This window comes from Sander vitreus, chromosome 21 (assembly GCF_031162955.1).
Source record: "Sander vitreus isolate 19-12246 chromosome 21, sanVit1, whole genome shotgun sequence".
In the NCBI taxonomy this organism is placed as follows: Eukaryota; Metazoa; Chordata; class Actinopteri; order Perciformes; family Percidae; genus Sander; species Sander vitreus.
In genome coordinates, this window is record NC_135875.1 from 2,377,649 (window position 1) to 2,403,183 (window position 25,535).

Below are 25,535 nucleotides of genomic sequence, written 5' to 3' on the forward strand. Positions count from 1 at the left end.
TATCCCACCTGGTGAGTCAGCTGCTGGTGTACGTGGCAGTATTGAAGATATTCCATTACTCCCAGCATTTCTTTCCCGAAAGTTCTCCGTTGTCAGTGGAAGTGTAGTGTTTGTCCGTATAGGTGAATCTTGTGGTCTGTTTTTTGTCAGTCAGGTGGCGCAACAAGCTGTGTTTCCTGGTTTGTCTCAGGTGAGTCACACAAGAGGTGGAGCCCTGAAGGATCACAGCACTTCTGTCACGTTACTCAGCGGGGAGTGTACACCACCGTCTATCACGGGCAGCAGTGGAAGAAGTATTCAGATCCTTTACTTAACCCTTGTGTGGTGTTCATATTTTTGTTCCACAGCCAATGCTCCCAGGTCTGAATGAAATGTAACAATTGTGTAACTTTGTGTGGGAATAGCAGGAGCAGAAAGACAACATTCCCGCACACACCTACACTCAGACACGCACACATACAGACGCACAGACACACACAGAGACGCACAGACACATACACACACACACACACACACACACACACACACACACACACACACACACACACAGCAGGCCCAGTTAGGAGGAGGACACAGTAAAGTTTCATAGCACCTACAATTATTACATGATAACTACATTCGGGTCCAGTAGACCCTAACACCTCCTATGTAATAGTTATGTGTGGGGGGGTACCTTGTGCAGTCATTGACAATAAGTTATTTTTTATGTTCTTCACAGAAAATGAGCCAAGGCCAGTGAGTTTGAGTTAGAAGAAATAATAAATAGCATAATTTTTCTTTTAGCAAACATTGAAAACCTGTCCCACAGACCCGAACACCACACAAGGGTTAAATAAAAGTACTAATACCACACTGTAAACATACTCAGTTACAAGTAAAAGTCCTGCATTTCAAAAATGTTACTTAAGTAAAAGTATGTAGGTATTTTTAGGAAAATGTTCTTCAAGTATTAAAAGTAAAAGTACTCAATGCCAAAAAAATTCCTCCTATTTTAGAAACTGGAAAAAGATCAAAACAGTTATGTCAATCAACTATTATTAATTTCAGATGAACTTGTAGGACTATATATTGTGGGTTAGTTTACTTTATAATAAAACACCAAAACAGTAATCTTAACTTGTAAAGTAACTAGTAACTAAAGCTGTAACAGATGAATGTAGTGGAGTAAAAAGTACAAGATTTCTCTCTGAAATGTAGCGGAGTAGAAGTAGAAAGTGTCCTGAAAAGAAAAGACTCAAGTTAAGTACAAGTGCCTGAAATGTGTACTTAAGTACAGTATTTGAGTAAATGTACTTTGTTTGCCTACATTGCACCACTGATCACAGGTACTACAACTTCTTTTTGCCAGTTACGTTTTGAGGGAAACAAAGAGCATCCCGAGTCCAGCATGTGGAACAAAAGCTTTGGTTAAGGTTAGGGACAAATTGTGGTTTTGGTTGACTGGCAATAATGTACACAGGTTGACTTTTACAATAATTAACCAACAGGGCAGTCTCTCCCTTAGCTTCAATGCAAAGTTTAATCATGCAGTCGCTACAAGCAAATATTGTTTTAACACACACACACACACACACACACACACACACACACACACACACACACACACTCATACTGCGTTTCACTATCTTTGTGGGGACCCATTGTTGCCATAATGCATTTCCTAGCCCCTTACCCTAACCTTAACCATCACAACTAAATGCCTAACCTTAACCCTTACCCTCACCCTAACCAGAACCTCATTCTAACCCTAATCCTAAAACCAAGTCTTAACCCTCAAACAGCCCTTTAACCTTGTGGGGTCCAGCATTTTGGCCCCACAAAGCTGTCGGGACCTCACAAGTATACTTCCAGGTTTTTGGACCCCACGAATATAGTTAAACAAGAACACACACACACACACACACACACACACACACAAACACACACACAAACACACACACACACACACACACACAGAGACAGAGGTAGATTTGTCCCCCTTAAAAATATGAAAGACAACCCACTCCCCAAAAGAGGTAAAAAATACCCATTCAGGGGGCTCAAAACAGGTACGGAAAACAAGAACTGTGTGTACTTTGCTGCATCGGGGGAGTTAAAGAACACAACAGGAAGTTAAAAAATAAAGACAGATTTATGTAGATTTAAACTTTGGAGCTTCTGGCTTTAACAAGGTTTCATTCTCCATACATATATTCTCCAAATATCTGGAGGGAAATTAGAAAAAATAACCGGATCACCTTCAAAAAAATCTGAGTCCAAGCGTTCACACACAGTCAGGGAAAGTTGATAGTGAGTTACTGAATTTTCAGCCATTTACTGTTTTTTGAGACCAGTTGTTTTTGAGGAGAGATGGGGAGCCGACACCAGAGCTGGATGGCAGGTCCTTGCCATATTCCACAAGACCTGAAATGATCCCAGTGCTTGTTGACATGCACCCTGCTATGGCTGTCTGTTTCTCCAGGGCACTCAGGTCACCTTGGCATCGAGCCTTGCTCCTTCAAACCTCAAAAACCTGTTACTGCGGCGCGCTTAGCCTGGCTGAAATCCCTGAGTGGCATGCTGCAGCCTCTGTGCCAGCACCAGCACCAGCACCAGCCTTCCTGCCAGCCAACAGACTCATGCTATACTGTACCACGTGTGGTCCAATATTCTGACAATAAAGAACAGATCTGAGTTTTTCACAAGGGATGCAAAAGCTCCCTGAGCAGGGAGAACCTGGCAGAGCTTTGCGAGGGCACCTGGGCCATTGAGGCGACATACAGTTATGAAGAATAGACTGGCACAGGGGCTGGCATCGGTGCTGGCAGAGCCGTCTTTCAAAACAATTAGACCTTTGCTATTCACCAGATAGCAGCTGGAGCATCAACTCTGGCAAAGACAGAAAGGAGGGAAGCCAAATGACTTTACCACCCCAATCAGCTCATTTTTTGGAAACGATGGTTCCAGAGACGAGATGGGACCTCGGCTTTTTAGATAGATAGAGTCTTTATTGCCCCATAGGGATAATCATTGCCACACCTCTTCTTTTCATGTTCCGTAGCACAACAACACATATAAAACCACATAAAACATGTAACACATATACAAAAAAAACACACACACACACACACATCACATTAGGACACCCACATAGACACATCAAATGTGAAAAAACTACAAAGCAGCTGAGGTGGTGGTGGCGGTATTACAGTTGTTCAGCACTCTGATGGCAGTGGGGATACAACTTATTTTGAAATAGGCTTTAATCCAGTTCAGTGCAATTCACTGTATACTACGGAGCCCCCTAATCCAATCCTAAAAGATAATAATTGTATTTCTTATGTGCACAAGACATGGATCTTGTACACACAAAAGATCAACATCTTTCAGGACTTCGAGGGTTTCATAATAAGAGTCTCTGGGTCCATTGTTGTGGCTGGGGGAGGAACACAATAGAAGAAGTTTTCAGATCCTTTACTTCAGTAACAGCAGTATGTAATACCACACTGTAAAAAATACTCAGTCACAAGTAAGAGTCCTGCATTGAAAATGTTACTTAAGTAAAAGTATGTAAGTATCATCAGGAAAATGTACTTAAAGTATTACAAGTAAAGAAAAATCCTCCCATTGTAGAAAGAGTAAAGGATCCAACCAGTTGTGTGTTTAATGGTCGAATCATATCAGCTGGACTTGTAGCCGTTATATTGTCGGCTAGTTTACTTTAGAATAAAACATCAGATTTTAGAAACTACATGTGTTTTGTGTACAGAAATCTTAATGTGTAAAGTAACTAGTAACTAAAGCTGTAACAGATGAATGTAGTGGAGTAAAAAGTCCAATATTTCTCTCTGAAATGTAGCGGAGTAGAAGTAGAAAGTGGCATGAAAAGAAAAGACTCTAGTAAAGTACAAGTACCTCAATATTTGGACTTAAAGGTGCAGTAGGTAACTTCTAAAACTACCTTTCTGTCATATTTGCTGAAACTGACCCTATGTTCCAGTAGAACTACATGAAGCAGGTCATTAAAAAAGATCCAGCTCCTCTGGCTCCACCTACAGCCTGGAGTGAGACAACAGAAGACAGGGCTAAGTAGACTTGTAACAGAGCGCTGATTGTTATAAGTTAGATTCACCATGAGGTGGAGGTAGAATATATAGAATTTAGCAGCAGAAAGGAAAAACTGAGTGCATTTCAGTTCAGTGTGAAAGATTTGCATCATGTTTTGTTGTTCAACAGTCTGACTGACAGTCTGACAGCCCAGAACCAGGAGAAATATCATCCGTATTGAAGGATTCCCTAGATTGAGAATGTTGTGAGCAGAAGGCTGTCTGGTGAGTTTCTGAGAACACAGCTGACAGAGGTGCATCTCAGCAAAGGAGAAAAACAGGATTTCCTGTGCTGTGATTTTGGTCTGTCACCACTAGATGTCAGAAATGACACATACTCTATCTCTGCTCTAAGTCTTCCCTTGCCATCTTCGTTTTCTTACTCATCTTCTTCTGTGCCAATTCTTTATCTAGGTCTCCTGCTCTTTTCGTATCACGTGATGTCCTTTTTTGTTTCATGTTAAATGAACAAATGATCTTTGGTTTATGTGTATTGTATCCAAGCAAATGAAAAACGTGTTAGAGTTTTGAAAAATGTGTATTTTGATCATTGGTTGTGAGTTTTGTGTCTAGAGTTTTGAAAAATGACGTCAAGGTTCTGAATATGTGCCAAAGTGATTGTAAAAAACTGTAACACCAGCGTCCAATAAGCACAGCCTGATCACAGGATGCCGACTGTGAACGCAGCCTGTCTGTCTTTTTACCTGTCTGTCAGTCCACCTGTTTATTCTGCTCTGTTCTCTCCACTAACAGCTCCTATTCACACACAGGAGTGCCTTTCCATTGAAATGAACTTAGGCTCACTCAGTCAGAAACAACACGTAGCCTAAACCTACACCCCCCTCACACACACACACACACACACACAGACACACACACACACACACACACACACACCTGAAATAAACTCAAGCACCCTCAGAAGAGGAAACAGCATTTGCATTTCAACAAAAGTAGGGGACTTCCCATGGGCATACTTGCCTCGTGTGTGTGTGTGTGTGTGTGTGTGTGTGTGTGTGTGTGTGTGTGTGTGTGTGTGTGTGTGTGTGTGTGTGTGTGTGTTTGTGTGCGCGTGTGTGTGTGTGTATTGTACATCCTTGTGGAGGGAAGCATTTTGTTAGAGCTCTACTATTGTTTTTGTGACACTGCATTAACCATCATCCTTTGCAAAAGAGAGTGAGGGGGGAAAAGGTTTAACTCTGGCAGTGGATTGGTTGGAAATATGCATCAAGGTTTCAGCATCAACTCTGTGAGGACACATATTCTGCCTTCAAAATAAAAGCATAAAGCATAAAGATAAAAAATGTTATTAAAATCAAATACATTGTTTGATGTCCATCTAACGTCTGTTTCTTTTTAACTGGATAATTACATTTTGCAGTGAAACAAAACAGGGGGGTGGGACATGCTTCATAGTCAGTGATGGAAGAAGTACTCGGTATAAATCCTGCAGAGTTTTATTTACGTAAATAAAAGCACACAAGTATTAGCATCAACATATAGGAAAATACCACAAGTAAATCATTATGCAGAATGGCCCACTTCTAAACAATATATTACATAATTTGATTATAATTATTGATGCATTAATGTGTTCATCATTTTAATGTGGCAGTCGGTAAATGTGGAGCTCATTTAAAGTAATTACTAATAGTTTAACCTGTAATACAGTAACAGGCCTACATCGTAGTTTATCAGTAATACTATTTCGTATCAATAAACTGAATATGTAGAGTAACTAGTAAATAAAGCTGTCAAATGAATGTAGGTATGGTGCAGTAAAAAGTACAATATTTGCCTCCAAAAGATGATGGTGTAGAAGTACAAAGCAACATAAAATGAAAATACTTCAAAGTAAGTAGCCTAAGTTAGTATGTAAGTAAGTTAGTAAGAATGTGTGTATGTAAGTAGGCTATTTAAGTAGCCTACCCTAAAATTTGAATTAGGCTTAGTCAATTACTTCAGTAGGCCTAAATGTACCTAGTTGCATTCTACCGCTTTCTATTATACAGCCCTTTGGCGGTAAGGTATTTTACTTTGAAGTCCACATGGAAGTAGCGGCACACGCTTTTATTTTTAAAGCTAGAATCGGAAGCTGTCTATTGGTGGGGGATTTTGCGTGTAACTTTACGCTCGTGTCGGACAGCTGCCACCACTGGACTCGGACTGAGCCGAACTGTGTAAGTAAACCCACAATTCGCAGCTTTTACAGCTCATGTGCCGCCACACGGTCACACTGTATTGTACAAAGCCAAATATCCTCCCCAAAAAATAATAATTCATAAGTACGAAGTGTCTAGCAGACGGCTAATGGAGACGGGAGGGGGAAATCGGTCGATGTTTTAAGGCCTGTGACAACAGTTTGATCTCCACAGGGAAGAATTGTGTTTAAATGGACTCATGTAGCGAATACACATTGAATAGTATTCTTGTATACAAGCGTATGGCTCTAAGGGTTGATGATATCTAAATAAAAGCTACTGGCGTCAGTAGCGGAGTTAGGCTACTGCAGTTTATTTACACGCATGAATTACTGCAATTACATTAGATGTCATTCAGTAGCCTATGATGTAGGAAAGTGTAGTGTTATGGGCTTTTCCTTAGCTTGTCTATTATAAAGAAATACCATATTTCTATAATATTAGGCCTATCAGTATTGTGTGTCTGAGGTCCATTTGAATTCTCCTGATATTCCATAGAGACGGTGCCTGAATGACTTTATAATCTTTATTGTGTCACTGTGTTACACTTAATGTGTTGTTTATATTATATTATAGACGTTTAAGGTGTGTCTCTTATGAATAGCAACAATTATTAATTGGTTAGTCAATAGAAAAATCTGTCAAACTAATCAAAAATAGGCTAATTGTGAGTTTGTATAAAGTTTTTCTATATTAAATGTATATGGTAACCCTCTAACATCATGCGAATCGGATCAGTGGAGATTTGGAGTTTAGGAGAAAGCAGGCCAATAGCAAAGTCTAATTTATTTACCTGTATGTTGTACAATTTTGGGGAATTTGACGGGACATCAACACAAGTTTACACTACGATTACACATACCGCACATGCTTGGTTTTAAAGGTCTCACATTGCAACCCATTCTCCCATCGCGTAAAATACGGACGCTTGGTCAGGTGCCTTTGGCGTTGTTATTGACTCTAAAAGTCTCCTTTAGCATCATATCTAAACGTGCTTGGTCGGGACTATTGGCGTCACTTTTGACACAGTTAGATTAAGGAAAAGGTCGTGGGTGGGCTTACGTTTCCATGACACGTGGGACAAGAACGGGACAGTTGGGTTTAGTAAAAGAAGAACGTACGGTTGGGTTTAGGTAAAGAAGAATGGGACAGTTGGGTTTAGGAAAAGAAGAACGTACGGTTGGGTTTAGGAAAAGAAGAACGGGACAGTTGGGTTTAGGAAAAGAAGAACGGGACAGTTGGGTTTAGGAAAAGAAGAACGTACGGTTGGGTTTAGGAAAAGAAGAACGGGACGGTTGGGTTTAGGTAAAGAAGAACGGGACGGTTGGGTTTAGGTAAAGAAGAACGGGACAGTTGGGTTTAGGTAAAGAAGAACGGGACAGTCGGGTTTAGGAAAAGAAGAACGGGACAGTTGGGTTTAGGAAAAGAAGAACGGGACGGTTGGGTTTAGGTAAAGAAGAACGGGACGGTCGGGTTTAGGAAAAGAAGAACGGGACGGTCGGGTTTAGGAAAAGAAGAACGGGACAGTTGGGTTTAGGAAAAGAAGAACGGGACGGTCGGGTTTAGGAAAAGAAGAACGGGACAGTTGGGTTTAGGTAAAGAAGAACGGGACGGTTGGGTTTAGGAAACGTGACACGCGGGACACGATCCCCGGTCTCCTGGGTGAAAGTCCTGTGTTTGACCCATCCACCCCACCAACCAACCTCCCTATGCAGATTTTCGGGCTTTCATACTCTCTACCGTAGTCACTCTTAATGCTACGTCATCTTCAAACGCTGTGTAGCTGCTGCTCTCCCCGGTACGTTATACACACACACTGAAGGGCGCTTTTGCGTCGTATCTGACGCTGACAGCCACTGTCCAAACGTCCGTATTTTACGAGTTCGGAGTGAGAACGGGTTGTCTTAAAGAGACAGGCGCTAAAACGGAGCGTTTCAGACAGAGGGTGAATCCAGGTATATTCAGACAGACAGGATGAGAAAAATAACGTGTTTTTTGAAGATTGAAGCACGTAAACATGTTCTCGGTTGATCCCAATCAGCAGGTCTCCATGTTTGATAAAAACCCCCATGTGTCCTGTAGTGTGTGTGGGAGTAAAGAGCCAACGAGGAAAACAGATGGCAGAAGTCACAACAATGGCGTTTTGAAAACAGATCCAGATCTCCCTTTTCCCCGTTGTTATATTTTTTTTTAATCATGTCCCCGAAATGACCCATTCTGCCGGCTACTACAGCTTACTGGTGTGACGTGCTTCGAATGGCGTGACGCTACATGCTGATGTGAGTAACCCTTAGGAACTAATATGGAATATGGTCGGAAGTAAAACAATATTCACTTTCTGTCTGAACACGGAGTTATAGTGAGGGAGTAATACGCTGGTTTAAAACTAGATAGTAGTTACAAAGAACTTTACACACTCTTTTATATAGACCTTAGTGGTCCCCTAATACTGTATCTGAAGTCTCTTTTATATAGGTCTTAGTGGTCCCCTAATACTGTATCTGAAGTCTCTTTTATATAGACCTTAGTGGTCCCCTAATATTGTATCTGAAGTCTCTTTTATATAGACCTTAGTGGTCCCCTAATACTGTATCTGAAGTCTCTTTTATATAGACCTTAGTGGTCCCCTAATACTGTATCTGAAGTCTCTTTTATATAGACCTTAGTGGTCCCCCTAATACTGTATCTGAAGTCTCTTTTATATAGGCCTTAGTGGTCCCCTAATACTGTATCTGAAGTCTCTTTTATATAGACCTTAGTGGTCCCCTAATACTGTATCTGAAGTCTCTTTTATATAGACCTTAGTGGTCCCTAATACTGTATCTGAAGTCTCTTTTATATAGACCTTAGTGGTCCCCTAATACTGTATCTGAAGTCTCTTTTATATAGGCCTTAGTGGTCCCCTAATACTGTATCTGAAGTCTCTTTTATATAGGCCTTAGTGGTCCCCTAATACTGTATCTGAAGTCTCTTTTATATAGGCCTTAGTGGTCCCCTAATACTGTATCTGAAGTCTCTTTTAATATAGGCCTTAGTGGTCCCCTAATACTGTATCTGAAGTCTCTTTTATATAGGCCTTAGTGGTCCCCCTAATACTGTATCTGAAGTCTCTTTTATATAGACCTTAGTGGTCCCCTAATACTGTATCTGAAGTCTCTTTTATATAGGCCTTAGTGGTCCCCTAATACTGTATCTGAAGTCTCTTTTATATAGACCTTAGTGGTCCCCTAATACTGTATCTGAAGTCTCTTTTATATAGGCCTTAGTGGTCCCCTAATACTGTATCTGAAGTATTAGTGGTCCCCTAATACTGTATCTGAAGTCTCTTTCCCGAAATTCAGCCTTGGTGCAGAAATTACAGCCACTAGAGCCAGTCCCACAATGAGCTTTCCTTAGTATGTGCCATTTCTGTGTCTGTAGCTATTGAGGAGGAGAGGGGGGGGCAAGGTGGAGGGTGGGGGTGTGGCCTTGACCAACTGCCATGCTTTGCTTGTTTGCAAGCCATGATATCTCTCTCTCTTTCTCATGGGGGGGCCAAATTCTCTGGGCGGGCAAAGCAGAGAAAGGGGAGGTAACCTTTCCCCTTATGATGTCATAAAGGGAAGATTCCAGATCGGCCCATCTGAGCTTTCATTTTCTCAAAGGCAGAGCAGGATACCCAGGGCTCGGTTTACACCTATCACCATTTCTAGCCACTGGGGGACCATAGGCAGGCTGGGGGAACTCATATTAATGTTAAAAAACATAAAGTGACATTTTCATGCCATGGGACCTTTTAATAAGTGAACAAGATTACACATCTGACCATCCATTCAATTGCCATCTTTCAGTTCCTTAAAAGTAGAGCTGCACAGATGAATCGATTAGTTGTCAACTATTAAATGAATCAGCAACTTTTTTGATAATTGATGAATCCGTTTGAGTAATTTTTTTTTTTTTAGACATTCTCTAATTTTCCAGGTTGTTAAATGTGAATATGTTTCTAGTTTCTTCTCTCCTCTGTGACAGCAAACTGAATATCTTTGAGTTGTGGACAAAACAAGACATTTGAGGACGTCATCTGGGGCTTTTTGGGGAAACACTGATCCACCATTTTTCACCATTTTCTGACATTTTAGAGACCAAACAACTCCAAACAAACAAACAAATCCATTAAAAGTGCTCTAAGCGATGTGGCTCGCTCCTCCCTCCTCCTCATCCTGTCCCCTCCCTTCCGTGCACTAACCCCCCCCCCCCAAATCCTTCTTGTCGGTTATTGGCTGGAAGACTTCATGTTTGGTGGTGCAGGTTGGAGCAGTTTGTTTTTGTTGCTGTTTGTGGAGCCTGGGCTGTCTACAGAGACCGTGTTTTTTTACAGTGTGTTCAGGGGACAGGCAGCTAGCAGATAGTGAGATGTTTTTTTACAGTGTGTTCAGGGGACAGGCAGCTAGCAGATAGTGAGATGTTTTTTTACAGTGTGTTCAGGGGACAGGCTGCTAGCAGATAGTGAGATGTTTTTTTACAGTGTGTTCAGGGGACAGGCAGCTAGCAGATAGTGAGGAGATGTTTTTTTACAGTGTGTTCAGGGGACAGGCAGCTAGCAGATAGTGAGGAGATGTTTTTTACAGTGTGTTCAGGGGACAGGCAGCTAGCAGATAGTGAGGAGATGTTTTTTACAGTGTGTTCAGGGGACAGGCAGCTAGCAGATAGTGAGGAGATGTTTTTACAGTGTGTTCAGGGGACAGGCAGCTAGCAGATAGTGAGGATGTTTTTTACAGTGTGTTCAGGGGACAGGCAGCTAGCAGATAGTGAGGAGATGTTTTTTACAGTGTGTTCAGGGGACAGGCAGCTAGCAGATAGTGAGGAGATGTTTGCTGTACGTGACAAAAAATGTTGTAGCCAAAAAAGCGTGTGACATCGCTTAGAGCACCTTTTTAATAGAGAAAATAATCGACAGATCAATCAACATTGAATATAAGTTGCAGCCCTACTTAAAAGTGTTTAACACTGTGTGCTACAGACATATTTTGGTTGGTACCAAAATAAGAGCTGAGGTTTGCTGACAGCGGTGTGACGACGCCCACTGAAAGTCTGGACTTAACCACTGCTTTCAGTAAACATGCTCACTCACTGTCAGAGCAAGGTGAGCAAACCACAGCACGGGAATAAGAAAACAATAGAGCCTTTAACGTGTGTGTGTGTGTGTGTGTGTCTGTGTGTGTTTTAGACTTGTGGGGGAGACAGTTTGGCTTGTCCTCACCTTCCTGTTTGAGGGTTAAGACTTGGTTTTTATGTCCAGGGTAGAAAAGTTAGTTTATATCGACGACGTTCCACTCCTGGAAATCCTGCCAGATGTCCGTCTTTTCGGCCGGATGTCCGTCCCCTTCCTCTTTCTTTGTGTTGGCGTTCTAACCTCTGGTGGATTTGTGAGGACTATGGTTAACTGCTCCTCAGATCTATGCAGGGTAAATCCAGACAGCTAGCTAGACTATCTGTCCAATCTGAGTTTTCTGTTGCACGACTAAAACTACTTTTGAACGTACACACGTTCCACCAAAACAAGTTCCTTCCGGAGGCTACTTAGCAGAGGCATCATTGCTCCATCGGGCGCTTGTGATTGGTTTAAAGAAATGCCAATTTGCCAGACCTTCAGGTCTGGCAGTGCGAGACTGGGGTAAAGTGAAAAGAGAGGGCTGTCTCTTCTCACCTGTTTGAGAAGTTGATTCGTGGGACCAGTTGTTCTGAATGAGTGTGTCAGCTAACTGTCGACCTGTCCACCCTCCTTACAGCGTTCCTGTGATGCCCCAGGGCGGGCTGAGCTGGTCAGGGTTGCGATGCCTTATGTGGACCGACAGAATCGCATCTGCGGCTTCCTGGACATCGAGGAGAATGAGAGCAGCGGCAGGTTCCTGCGCCGATACTTCATCCTGGACACTCAGCAGGGCAGCCTGCTGTGGTACATGGACAACCCCCAGGTGAGTCTCCAACGCTGCATGCAGCTTAGGGCTGCACAAGGTATAGTTTTTTTTTAATCGTCATCGCAATATCAAGTGGCCCAATATACATATTAGAAGAAATAGAAAGGTTGCAACATATCGTGATAGACACTCAGAGATTTTTTTTGTAAGTTGAAAGAAAATGGGGGGGGCAGTGGTGGCCTAGGGGTTAAGGAAGCGAACTTGGGACAATCTGGGTGGGGGAAAGTGAAAGAGCAGCGCTCGTCCCTCCCTCATTACCACCACTGTGGTGCCCTTGAGCAAGGCCCTTAACCTCCAACCGCTCCAGTGGAGCTGCTCAGTGGCCAGCAGATCAGACTGTACTGGACAGCTTCCAGGTATGAATGTGGAACTGTGTGAATGTGACAGCTCGTCGTTGTTGCAAATGTTGAAACTGTCATTCTTTTTTAGTGGTACCTTTTTTATTCTTAATTCTAGGTTAACTTAAATTAGCAGAAGTGTGTGTGTGTGTGTGTGTGTGTGTGTGTGTGCGCGTGCGCGCGTCAGTAATAATGTTTTGAATATGTATGACTTGGAGACAGGGAGCGCAAAAAAGACACGAGAGAACATCAAAGTCAGAGCTGGCATACGTTAACATGCAGCTGTCAGGCCTGTACAGAACGGCTTGTGTGTATGTCAGTGTGTTTGTATACATGCGTGTTGGTCTCAGATGACTCAGGCCCCCTCCCATCTGTCCCAACAGTCCAGTGAAGTCCTTATGTCAGAGCAGCTCATCATGTTTGTGGTTGTGGTGTCAGATATTGGCTGCAAGTGAGTAATCACAAAAACGTCAGATCTTGGTTGCTGATTTTGGTCTTAAAAAATCAAGACAAACAATGACAAAGCGGACATTTCCAGGTCAAACACTGCTTTGCTGTGTGTGTGTGTGTGTGTGTGTGTGTGTGTGTGTGTGTGGCCCTAATGCAGGTCTTATTCTACATTCATGCATACCATCAGTTACCCTAACAGATTGGTTTCCCTTCCTCCAGGCAGCTATTATTAACATCAGCTCTCATTGAAAATCTGCTTGCAGGAACTTGCTTCAGCAACACTGACCTAAATGCTCTATTGTGATATCCTATAACTATTAAGCACGTCTCTGCAAGTTGATTTTTGATGAACTAAGCTTCTGTCTCCCCTCATCTCTGTAGAGAAAAGAAGGTGTTATTAAGGAAGTCGTGGATTTATAGCACAGAACTACACTGAACTGAGATTTCAGTTGCAGCTGTAAAAGCTTTTTTCACTTCTCGATAACAAGTTAGATAAGCCCTTGTAAGTGGTTTGAAAGTTCCTCTGCGCTAAAGCAAGTAGACAAACAGGAACCAGAACAGAAATTGAAAAAGGTTAGTAGTAGTAGTAGTAGTAGTAGTATTTGTACTTCCCACGGCCAGGGCAATTCCTCAAACGCTGGCGCTTCAGTTGGATGCAGGTTTTTTTGGCAGCTGCTGCCACTTCACACCGTTTTCTTTAAACTGAAACTATGACGCTGCATTTAGCAGACATGAAGTCGATGGTCGCAGCGCTCCCTTGAAGTCGACGTTGGGGGCTTAAAACACCATCGAGCTTTTACTCCATGGTTTTACATATTGCGATATACGTATATAGACTATATAGATATATTGTTTTTCAACCGTATCGCCCAACCCTAATGTTTACAAACCTTTTCTGAGGGAACAAACCCAATCCCTGTTTGCCATTAAAACTACCTTTACTTCTGCTTAAATATATATTATGTGTGTCTTTGTTCAGAATCTGCCAAAAGGTGCAGAGAAGGTGGGATCTCTTAAACTCACCTACATCTCCAAGGTAAGTCCTCTCGCTCTCAAAAAACCACGATTGCACAATTTCAGTCACATCTTAAGTACTGGAATGAATGCACCGATCCGACACCACGTAATTTAGACCAAACTAAATCTACTATAAAGCTATAGTGCGTAGTTTCTGTCGCCCTCCATGAGGAATTCTAAGTAATGACAACAAAACTGTTGGCGCATCCACATGATACAAGCCTTCCGTGATCGCGCACAGCCCCTCCCCTTCTCCACACACTAACTTGTAACCAAGGACAACACAGAGGATTAAAAAAACATGATGGACTCTTCAGAAGAGGTCATTATCTTCACTGGAGTTTCTGCGCGGGAAAGTCACCGGACGCCACAATCTTCTGAACATAGTCACACTGAGAAATCCAGAGAGAGTTGTGTGGAGCTGATAGTCTGATTTAACTTTGTAGCAACTCATTTGGCGACGGCTTGAATGTAACGGACATTTATTAATATTTAAAAGTTACGCACTAAGGGCCCTATTTTAACGATCTAAGCTCACGGCGGAAAAAACGGTCCGTGCGCCGGGCGCATGGTTCAAAAGGGTTGTACTTATTGTCTTCATTAATCAGAGGTGTGTTTTGGGCGTAACATGCAATCAACCAATCAGAGATCATCTCCCATTCCCTTTAAAAGCCAGGCGCGTTTGGACCTTGGAGCATTGCTGTTATGATGGAGGATTTGCACCGTAATATTTTTATTTTGTAATCTTTTGCGTGTGTGTGCTGCTGTGCGTCCCTGTGTGTAACAAGCATAGTGTGCGCACGCTGTGCACGAGCCTAGGAGCATTTTACTAATGCTCTGTTAAAATAACAATGAAATGCTGAGTTATTGACTTTAGACCAGGTTTTTGTTGGTCAATGGTGCCATCACTTCCCGCTGCCTCAAGATAGCAATACGCCCAGAATGCACCTGAACACACCTCCCTCTAAGACCAGCACGCCCAGAATGCACCTGAACACACCTCCCTCTAAGACCAGCACGCCCAGAATGCACCTGAACACACCTCCCTGTAAGACCACCACGCCCATGTTCTTTTTCTGTTATGACTGACTGTCAAACTGGATAATAAAAGAAAGTTCTATGGCATTCATTGTTTGCGTTTTTTTAAGAGTTTAACCTGACCAAGACCAAACAACAAAGATAGAAATCATATCACATCTACATAGAGATAGTAGTATACAGCTGTTAAAACATCATAAAATATATTGCACAATGGTACCAGATCAGTGATCGGTATCAGACGGTACGCAAGTTCAGGTATGGGAATCAGGAAGCAAAACATGGTATCGGACCATCTCTACTAATAAGCCAATGTTGGCATGCTAACAAGATGGTGATCATGGCAAAGATTTGGCATTGCTATGTTGGTATCTGGTTAGCATACCTACATTAGCAGCTTGGCCTGCCTCACCTTCAAGATTTCCAGAAAATCAGCATTTGAGTGAATGTGTCCCTCTAACGCTTTACTCTCTCTCATTCAGGTCAGTGATGCCACCAAACTCAGACCAAAGGCTGAGTTCTGCTTTGGTAAGTTCATCTTTATTTTCTTCTCCCCGTCTTTCTTCCCTTCCTCCCTCCATTTCTCTCTCTCTTTATATCCCCCCTGCTCTGCTCCCTCTGTCTTTACCTCCCTCTTTGTGTACTTTTGGTCAGTTCTTTTCATGGATTTGGCGAGGCCCTTTAGCTCCAATGAAGGGAAATCTTAAAGAGCAACTATCATATAACATTTTCAGGATTATACTTGCAGTTTGTGTTTGTACTAGAACATGTTTTACGCTTTAATGTGTAAAAAACACTTTATTTTTCTCGTACTGCCCATGGCTGCTGCACCTGTATTCACCCTCTGTATGAGACGCTCTGTAGGAGCGCCTGTCTCTTTAAGCCCTCCACCCGAAAAAGCCCAGCCTGCTCTTATTGGCCAGCGTGCTTCCTGGAAATGACATTGTTTACTGCCGTTAGCCATGTAGCTACTATAGTTAGCAGTGGACACTAATAGAATATAGCAGCAATTTCTACAGTCAAAATATAAAGGCCTTTAAACCAAATACTTCATAAACAGAAATTGTTTAAGGAGTAATGTGACCCAGAATTGGGGAGAATTTAACGACTGTCAGCCAAGATGACATATTTTACTGCCTTTAGCATGTAGTGACATGCAACAATGTTAACACCGCAGTAGCTTAAAAAAAGCAAAGGCTGTGTCTCAAAGCGCCTACTTGCACACTTCAAACACTTAGTTTTCAGTATATATCGTGTAGGTAACACAAAAAGTCACTGCACTGAAAGCACCCGGATGACCCCCTAAAAACGGTCAAAAAGTTGGGCCCTACTAAACGGGAGCCATCTTGACTACAAAGCGGAAGGAAGCCCTTGACCGGCAGCTGATTGGACGAACGCGTCACGTGGGTCTGGCTACTCCTGAATATCAAAGCCGACCGTAATGCAGCTTGTTCGGAATACAATCTCGTATTTTACGAAAATAGTTCACCGAAACGTGTTTCTGAAAACATTTTAAGTGAGAAATAGGCCATGCAGTTGCTGAATCTGGTCAGTTTAAAAGATTTTCGTCAAGCCGAGAAGCGTTTTTCGCGTTCGTCATGCTCATCCCGCTCGTCATTTCCGGTAAGTGTTTTAACATAAGTGTTCCTTTTGGGACAATACTAACCATCGATAGTGGGCACTACGGCAGTAAGTGGTCAGTGCACATTAGCAGTGTACTGACGGAGATATGCGGAATGAGACGCAGCCAAACACTCCAGTCCTACCTACCTGGAGCAATGACCAATCATAGAAGGCCGGCTTAGAGTTGCGTAACACTTAGCCAAGGGTAGAAAAACCTGTTGAAACTGGAGCGTTCAGAATAGTTGGAAATCTGAACGTTTTAGCTCACAGGGATTTGTCTAAAATACGTTTACCTCATTATTTGAAGTTTTGGCCACGTTTAACATGAAAATCCAACATTATAACATTGTAGATATGACAGAAAACACAGAAAAGCATAATATGTGACTTTTAAGTTCACAATGTACAATCACATGTGAGACAATAGAGAGCTTCCAGTGTGTTTTTGTCCCTTTCCTGTTTCAACATGATTTGGTTTGTTTTAATGCCCCCATGCACAAAGCCAGGCCCATAAAGAAGTGGTTTTCCCAGCTTGGTGTGGAAGAACTTAACTGGCCTGTACAGAGCACCGACCTTAGTCTATATCAACAATGTTTTATTTCTGGGATTGTTCAGGTGCTGCCGGAAATTCCGCCAGATGTACCTCATTTAGGCTGGATGTCCGTCCCCTTCCTCTTTCTTTGTGTTGGCGTTCTAACCTCTGGTGGATTTGTGAGGACTATGGTTAACTGCTCCTCAGATCTCTGCAGGGTAAATCCAGACAGCTAGCTAGACTATCTGTCCAATCTGAGTTTTCTGTTGCACGACTAAAACTACTTTTGAACGTCCACATGTTCCACCAAAACAAGTTCCTTCCAGAGGCTATTTAGCAGAGGCACCGTGGCTCCGTCCAGCGCTAAGCTCCGCCCAAGATGATTGTGATTGGCTTAAAGAAATGCCAATAAACCAGAGCACGTTTTTCTCCCATTCCGGAATGCGATGTGGACTAGCCAGACCTTCCTCCCAGACCTTAACCCCATCCAACACCTTTGATGAACTCAACGGCCGACTTTGAGCCAGACCAGATCACCAACATCAGTGTTGGACGTCACTGATGCTGTTGGGTCTGATTTGTAGCAAATGTCTGCAACATCTGCAGGAAAGACTGGAGCCAGAAGAGTTTGAGCAGCAGATTAAAGTCACACATGGGTGCAATGTTCAGGTGTCCACATACTTCCCAACTATGGGTGGGAATAACCAGAGGCCTCACGATACCATGTTATCTTAATACTGTAGAATAGAATACACTTGTTTGTCCCAGAGGGGAAATTTGACTTGGGCATAGTGCTACATAAGCTGTTGTTTCACAACGCAAAGACTTAACAGAAAAATACATTCAAAATCAACATAAAAACATGAGATCATAAGATCAACGAAGCATTTTAGGACATAAAGGAAGGACACATATGACTTTACAGACCATACGACATCTTAAAAAGCGACTAAGAATGAAAGTGCTATGTGCAAAAGTGCTGGTGTATTTATTGCACTTTGCTCTGTTGTGCTCAGATTTACTATTTGAGTTCATCCCTGTTCTAACTGTATGTCACCATACGATGATATTGGGATTTTAAACATATTCTGCGACATATTGCAATTTAGGACCTTTTTTTCCAACTTCAAATGATGTCCCCAAAGGAAACGTTGTCAACATCTGTTTTATCTGATACATTTCTCTGTTTGTTCATCTCACTTCAATTTGTACTGCTGCAAAAAGGACGTTTTTGTTGTTGTTCTAGTACCAAAAAGTTCAATTCTCATGTGCAATTTATATAATAAAACATTTCCTTGGCGTGTATCGATACAGTATTGCCACGGAAAATATTGCTATTCCATGCTCTATTGACCAGTCCCCAGAAGAAGGCGATTATGCGATTGCATAATTCAATGCATAATCAGCCAAAGTCCACATATTTATGCGGAGCCACATTTTTTCAAATACGCGGCACTTTCGCTGCATAAATTGCCGATTTCCGCGCAAAATATGCGGGGCTTGCATGATTTCATAATCCCCGCATTTTCGTTGCAAAAAAAGTCCCGTATATCTTAGCAGAAAGTTGAAAAATTTTGCGTTTACTTCACACACGAGCAGCCGTTTCCCCCTGTTGCCATGAGAACGTTATGAAGTGACGTAATTACGCGACGTGAACGTCATCGAGAAGCTGCAAACCCCGCGATGAAGCCACGATGGAACCGCCGGTTTTGGAAGTTCCCGCCATTTCATCGCATAAAATTGCTTAAATATCCCACATATTCCGTCGCATTCATCAAGGATGTTTGCTCTGCAGCAATCACAAAAACACTCTTTTTCTGGAAGGACTGGTTGACTTTTCCCCCCCACCCGTATTTCCTACCTTCTTCTACTCCCTCCCTTCATCCAGCCATGTCTCCTCTCCCCTTTCTACTTCCCTTATTCCCAGTACTTCCTTGTTTTCCTTCCTTCCTCGCTTCTGCCCTTCTTATCCATTTCTCTCCCTCCTTCTTCCCTCTCCTGTTAGGTTTATTTCCTCTCTTTTGTCCTTTACTGCTTGTTGTTGTTCCTCTGGGGGGCCGACAGTAGCATTTTGTCACTCAATAGGAGGAAACTGTACAATGACTCTGACCTGACCTGTGTGTGTGTGTGTGTGTGTGTGTATTTGCCTCTGTATGGGATGTTAACATATACTGTATACACACACACACACACACACACACACACACACACACACACGTATCCTCTCCCTCTGAGAAACCAGAAACTAATTTTAGATCAAGATTTGCATGAAGCTCGCGGTATTTTTCTTCTTCCTCTTGTGTGTTTTCTTCTCTGATGTAAGAAGAAAGTTACACCCTACACATTTGGTGTTTCTCTCTCTTTGTCTTTCTCTCTCTGTAGTTATAAATGCAGGAATGAGGAAGTTTTATCTGCAGGCCAATGACCAGCAGGATCTGGTGGAATGGATCAGCGTTCTCAACAACGCCACCAAGATCACTGTGAGCCTCCCCCCACACACACACACACACACACACACACACACACACGCACACGCACACACTGATGGATCAATAGGTGACCCTGTTTCTCCTGTTTTTGTAGGCCGCTCTGTCTTCTGCCTCAGGCTACATCAGATGGAAAATTACCCATCAGGCCACAGAGATACAGTTCAGTTCAGGCATAACAGAGTGTGAGGGGAAAAGAGAACAGGAAAGCCAAGTTTTCAAATTCAGCTGCAGTTGCATCTGTCTGTGGTCATCTGTGCTCCTAAAAATCACATTTTAACGATAACTTCAGTGTTCATCAATAGGGAAACACAGGGGTCATGTGTGTTCCTCCGCTCCCACAAAATATATTGTTTAGGGCTGCAACTAACGATTATTTTCAACGTACACACGTTCCACCAAAACAAGTTCCTTCCCGAGACTATTTAGCAGAGGCACCGTGGCTCTGTCCGGAGCTTAGCGCCGCCCAAGACGATTGTGATTGGTTTAAAGAAATGCCAATAAAACCAGAGCACGTTTTTCTCCCATCCCAGAGTGGTGTGTGGACTAGCCAGACCTTCCTCCGCAGCGCTGTGGAGGAAGGTCTGGCAATGCGAGACGAGTAGGTTGCTTTGGATAAAAGCCTCAGCTAAATGAAATGAAGTGTGTAGGAATGGAGTGATGATATTTTACTTTTTTTCTTATTCTCAAAAAGTTCCATGAATAAAAACCAATGAACCGTTTTTGTGTCTTCAGGTGCCAAAGCCAGGCGAGGGCCACACCGGCCACACAGAGACTCCCCAGGAAGTACTTGGAGCCATGAAACAGGTCTCCTACAAGACTGAAATCATAGGAGGAGTCCCTATCATCACCGCTACACAGGTAACACACGCGCACGCACGCACACTCGCGAGCACACACACACACACGCTGTCATGTGCGTTGTGTTAGCAGCTGTTAGCGGCAGCAGCTCGGCAGGTCTGGTCCTGTCAGTGTTGGTATGCAGCCACGAACATGTGACCTGGCAAGCATCAACACAGACGAATGACGGCCGGTTTGAATTTTAGGAATGAGAGACGGAGACTGAGAGTCAGGCCTAAAGAGACAGACATGTTATGAGGCGCATTAAGAGTTAGTGGAGCATTATTTACAGGAGTGTAACTATTTTGATAATCTATTCATCAGTTTGAGTCGTTCTTTATGGGAAAAAAAAAAGTATTTTCATTCCAGCTTGTTAAATGTGAATATGTTTCTAGTTTCTTCTCTCCTCTGTGGCAGTAAACTGAATATCTTTGAGTTGTGGACAAGATATTTGAGGACGTCATCTTCAGCATTTTTCACAATTTTCATTTCATTTCATCGACATTTCATAGACCAACCAGCTAATCGATTAATCAGGAAAATAATTGACAGATTAATTCACAATGAAAATAATTGTTAGTTGCAGGCCTGCAATGGACACAAATTTAGTAATCTGAGGATACACAAGTCCATATGCTAATCTTGCTCTAGCACTAGCTGGGTGTGTAATAAGCAACTATTTGCTAACAAGTTTGATATATTAAATGTTTTGTATAATGAATAGTATGAGACAAAGTCCCGTATACTGTGTGTGTGTGTGTGTGTGTGTGTGTGTGTGTGTGTGTGTGTGTGTTTTTTTTAGGAGCAGGGGGAGGGGCATAACGAGGCGGAGCGTGGAGGCTTGAAGCGAGGTCAGAATCACCTGCCCTACTACCTGTCCAGAGGAGCGCAGGACCAGGCCATCATCAAGGCCGGATACTGTGTCAAACAGGGGGCTCTGGTGAGGACACACACACACACACACACACACACACACACACACACACAGTGCCCGCTGATAAGACAGACGTTCTAATTCTAGTTGACATATAACTTAAAACCTTCAGTCAGAAATTTCGAGTTGTTTTTAATCAATACCTCCAATTCAATCAGCACATTAAGAGTCTTGTTCAAAGTTAAACCATTGTAGCCTGGATGCCAGCCAAACTTAGCATATATACAGTATTAGGGGACCACTAAGGCCTATATAAAAGAGACTTCAGATACAGTATTAGGGGACCACTAAGGCCTATATAAAAGAGACTTCAGATACAGTATTAGGGGACCACTAAGGTCTATATAAAGAGACTTCAGATACAGTATTAGGGGACCACTAAGGCCTATATAAAGAGACTTCAGATACAGTATTAGGGGACCACTAAGGTCTATATAAAAGAGACTTCAGATACAGTATTAGGGGGAACCACTAAGGTCTATATAAAAGAGACTTCAGATACAGTATTAGGGGGACCACTAAGGCCTATATAAAAGAGACTTCAGATACAGTATTAGGGACCACTAAGGTCTATATAAAAGAGACTTCAGATACAGTATTAGGGGACCACTAAGGTCTATATAAAAGAGACTTCAGATACAGTATCAGGGGACCACTAAGGTCTATATAAAAGAGACTTCAGATACAGTATCAGGGGACCACTAAGGTCTATATAAAAGAGACTTCAGATACAGTATCAGGGGACCACTAAGGCCTATATAAAAGCAGCATGTCATAGGACCTTTAATTACTTTTAAACCCCTACGTGGTCTGACTCTGCTTTACATTTTTGCACCTAGACTCCTCTGAAATCTGAACTCTTAAACCGTGTTCTAAAGGTTTAAGAGACAGAGGAATCATGCTTTTACTTAACTTAAGTGTGGATATTAATGCTCTCCAGAGGAGGATTCCCTAATGCTAATGGTGACACCTTGACCTTTCCATTAGGCTAAACTGTCAACTTGTGCGCAAGAAATAAGAAAATCTTGTAAACCTTTTTCCTGAAAACTGACTGAAAGCATTCCTGCCCCTCAGAGGATGAACCCTTTTGATATTAATGAGCCCATGTCCTTTCCTCTAGCCACCCTCACTACAACACTGTTTTTGTCGTGTGTAATACACATTGCAGCCTCTGGAGCACACAACCAGGATGACTTCAAACATTTTTCTGGCTTAAGCGAGAATTATACTGGACGCATCCAAGGTGGCGATTTATGGCGCGCGCCCAGCTGTCGCGCACGGCTCTTTTGTTTTTTTCAGCAGCGCGCAACAAAGCGGAAACGGGAGGCCTGAACGGGTTCGCCGACAACGTGATGTCAGGACTCTCTGAGTGACTGCAGGTCTCTCTGGTAAACTTACTGGGTTAAGATGAGTTCTTTTATGGTGAATGAAAGGCTTGATCTGATCAAGTAGGTCATCCAATCAAATCGAAGCATTGACATCAATGCTGCAGCCAGTTCTGCCGTTGTTTACTTTTTTCTTCTTCTTCTAGTCCGTAGAAAGAGCAATGTCGGTAGCCTTTCCTCATTAGCGCCACCTCTGTTCAGGAGAAGACTGCAGCTAGTGGCACCAGCGCAGGTATAAATAGTCACCGCGATCCCATGACATCACATTTGTACGCGCCAGCTGGGCTGGTCCAGTATAATTCTCGCTTTACTTTGGGTGTTTTTGTCATTTTATTTATTTATTTTTTTACAAAATGAAACCTAATTTCGCTGTAACCAGATGGGCTAAACTAACAAATGCACTGATGTTGATAGCTCTGCTCCTCCTCCTCAGATGAAGAATTGGAAGAGGAGGTACTTCATGCTGGATGAAAACGCTGTCAGCTACTACAAATCTGACCTGGTGAGAAAATATGTTGTTGGTTTTTTTGTTTGTTATTTGAGTGAACGTTCTCTTTTAAAAACAGCAGATAGAACTGGCTGTAACCCGTTGGCTTACATTACACCTAATCACGAACAAACACACACACCACTTCCTAGAATTTAGTAGTGTCACTACACGAATGTTTACTGAAGTGAATTTAAAGTAAAAATCGATGAAACGGAAGGAAGCAGAGGCTTGTGTTGCCCTCAGTTAGCTGTGTGTCTCTACACGCAGCGGCATGTGTTCTGAATACCTCCTCATACCATCCACGTGTGGGCAGATTAGCGAGTCCTAACCGCAGCCTGTCTGTGCACTTAAATGGACACACCCTGTGTGTGTGTGTGTGTGTGTGTGTGTGTGTGTGTGTGTGTGTGTGTGTGTGTGTGTTGTGCGAGAGAGAGAGAGAGAGACTGGAAATTCCCATTCTAAACTCAACGGAGTACAACAGGGAAACCCAGAAGTCTCTTGTATGATTTATTGATCTGTTCAATCATATTTCATTATTTTAACCTCCTATTGAGTCTGTCAGATCGGTGGATGGATCTTTATGATATTACTCCACCGCATGTCTGCTGAAGTCTTCCAAAAACTCTGACCCCGAATCTGAAAGAGAACTGATTTCAGGATCAACGTGCAGTGCTGCATGTGAAGACAGCGGACTCGCAGAATGAGTCTTTTACTGCCACGATACGATACAACTCTCTATCGTCAGTTCACACCGAAATTCATTTTGCGTTCCCGAGCAGCTCCGCTCAAAAGGGAAAACAAAGTACAAAGAGTACAAAGATGAAGACACGTGAACAGTCATGACAAAGAACCATGTTTCATGATATCCTCAGATCCAGATCTTAACTGGCAGCACTGATTTTGGTTTAGCAACAGGATAGACTGATGTATAACAGAGTTCTTGAGCCTGTTGAGTCTAAAAGAAGAGACTCTAAATCAACTGTTAGAGGCGCCAGGGTGGCTCAGGTCTGGTGATTAAAGGTGGGAATGCCCAAAAAAGTAATCCTAAAAAAACAAAGGTTGGTATTCATAATTCAAAACATACACGGAGTCAGAAGAGACGCTGTCAGCGAGCCTGAGCATCCTCTTCTTGTGGGTTGTTTGAAAGCAGTGTGCAACAGGTTGACCAATGATCTAAGCGCAAACTTTGAGTCAAAGTATCTTTATTAGTCTTCCTAAGGAGAAATTAGTTTTGGACACTGAGAGAACAGACAACAGAGACACACAACAAGCACAGGGTTAAAACAATGAAAAGACACATGTACAGTAAACATTTGGGCAACTCAAAGAGCTATGCAAATTGCAAATTACCATTTTCTATACTTGTGCAAAAAAGCCGTCCTTCCTACATTCTTCTGTTCTCCCATACATGCCTTGCAAACACTCATTCCTACTTCCATAAGCATCCATGCATTCAGTCACAAATAAACATTCATTTAGCCATTCATAAGTATCCATACATTCAGTTCTAAAAAATGCATTCTTTCCTCCATTCATATCCATACATACATTCAGTCACAGATATACATTAAAGAATTCATAGTAATATGTTCATAGTCATATGTTCATCGCATATGCTGCAGTACAGCATGCCACTGTGAAGTGTGTGTGTGTGTGTGTGTGTGTGTTATTGTTCCTGTGTTGTTCCTTGCAGGAGAGGGAGGCACTGAGAGTCATCCCACTGAAGGAGATCCACAAAGTGCAGGAGTGCAAACAGAGGTCAGTGAGCACACGTAGTTGTTAGCAGGTGAATATACTGTGCTCCATTGCAGGTCATTAATAACTGCTGCTGCTGCTGCTTTGTCCCTGTTGTGTTCTGTGTTGTGCAGTGAGCTGATGATGAGGGACAACCTGTTTGAAATGGTCACCAGCTCCAGAACCTTCTACGTACAGGTAAGGGCGGAAGTTTGGGTTCAACATTGGGGGGTGGGTGGCGGGTTGTGATCTCTGCTTTTGAGCAAAATTGAAATTTAGAGCATCAAACACTTTATTTTCTGCAGTAGTAAAGCTATTTATGTACCCACAAATGACTTCTTTAGCATCGTAGGTCAGATATACCTTTTGAAAAAACAATAAAACAAAGTAAAATTATTCACTAATATCTCTCTCTGTCTCTCTCT

At 42.5% G+C, this 25,535-nt stretch overlaps 2 protein-coding genes and 1 long non-coding RNA gene across 8 annotated transcripts in view; 2 read left to right on the forward strand and 1 right to left on the reverse strand.

Annotated features, from left to right (window-relative positions):
- The window catches only part of waplb (WAPL cohesin release factor b), a 40,964-nt gene extending 40,770 nt beyond the window's left edge, over positions 1–194 (reverse strand). Inside the window, exon 1 of the mRNA XM_078279813.1 lies at positions 9–194. The gene's annotated coding sequence lies outside the window, so the exon portion shown is untranslated. The remainder of the gene's footprint in view (positions 1–8) is intronic.
- A 5,985-nt stretch (positions 195–6,179) lies between these two features.
- Positions 6,180–25,535, forward strand: part of LOC144535908 (pleckstrin homology domain-containing family A member 1-like) — a 31,133-nt gene continuing 11,777 nt past the window's right edge. For 3 of the 6 annotated variants that reach the window (XR_013503713.1, XM_078278687.1, XM_078278690.1), the window contains exons 1-10: positions 6,180–6,265; positions 12,055–12,240; positions 14,011–14,067; positions 15,569–15,614; positions 19,624–19,721; positions 20,463–20,588; positions 21,370–21,507; positions 23,320–23,388; positions 25,070–25,134; positions 25,245–25,308. Coding sequence is in view for 5 of the 6 variants with exons in the window: in XM_078278687.1 (XP_078134813.1) it covers positions 12,100–12,240; positions 14,011–14,067; positions 15,569–15,614; positions 19,624–19,721; positions 20,463–20,588; positions 21,370–21,507; positions 23,320–23,388; positions 25,070–25,134; positions 25,245–25,308 (804 nt within the window). In the remaining variant the exon portion in view is untranslated. The remainder of the gene's footprint in view (positions 6,266–12,054; positions 12,241–14,010; positions 14,068–15,568; positions 15,615–19,623; positions 19,722–20,462; positions 20,589–21,369; positions 21,508–23,319; positions 23,389–25,069; positions 25,135–25,244; positions 25,309–25,535) is intronic. The other 3 variants (XM_078278689.1, XM_078278691.1, XM_078278688.1) reach the window with 2 other exon arrangements.
- Positions 10,583–11,199, forward strand: LOC144536273 (uncharacterized). Its single transcript, XR_013503734.1, has 2 exons — positions 10,583–10,629; positions 10,777–11,199. It is a non-coding gene; the product is annotated as an uncharacterized LOC144536273 (long non-coding RNA).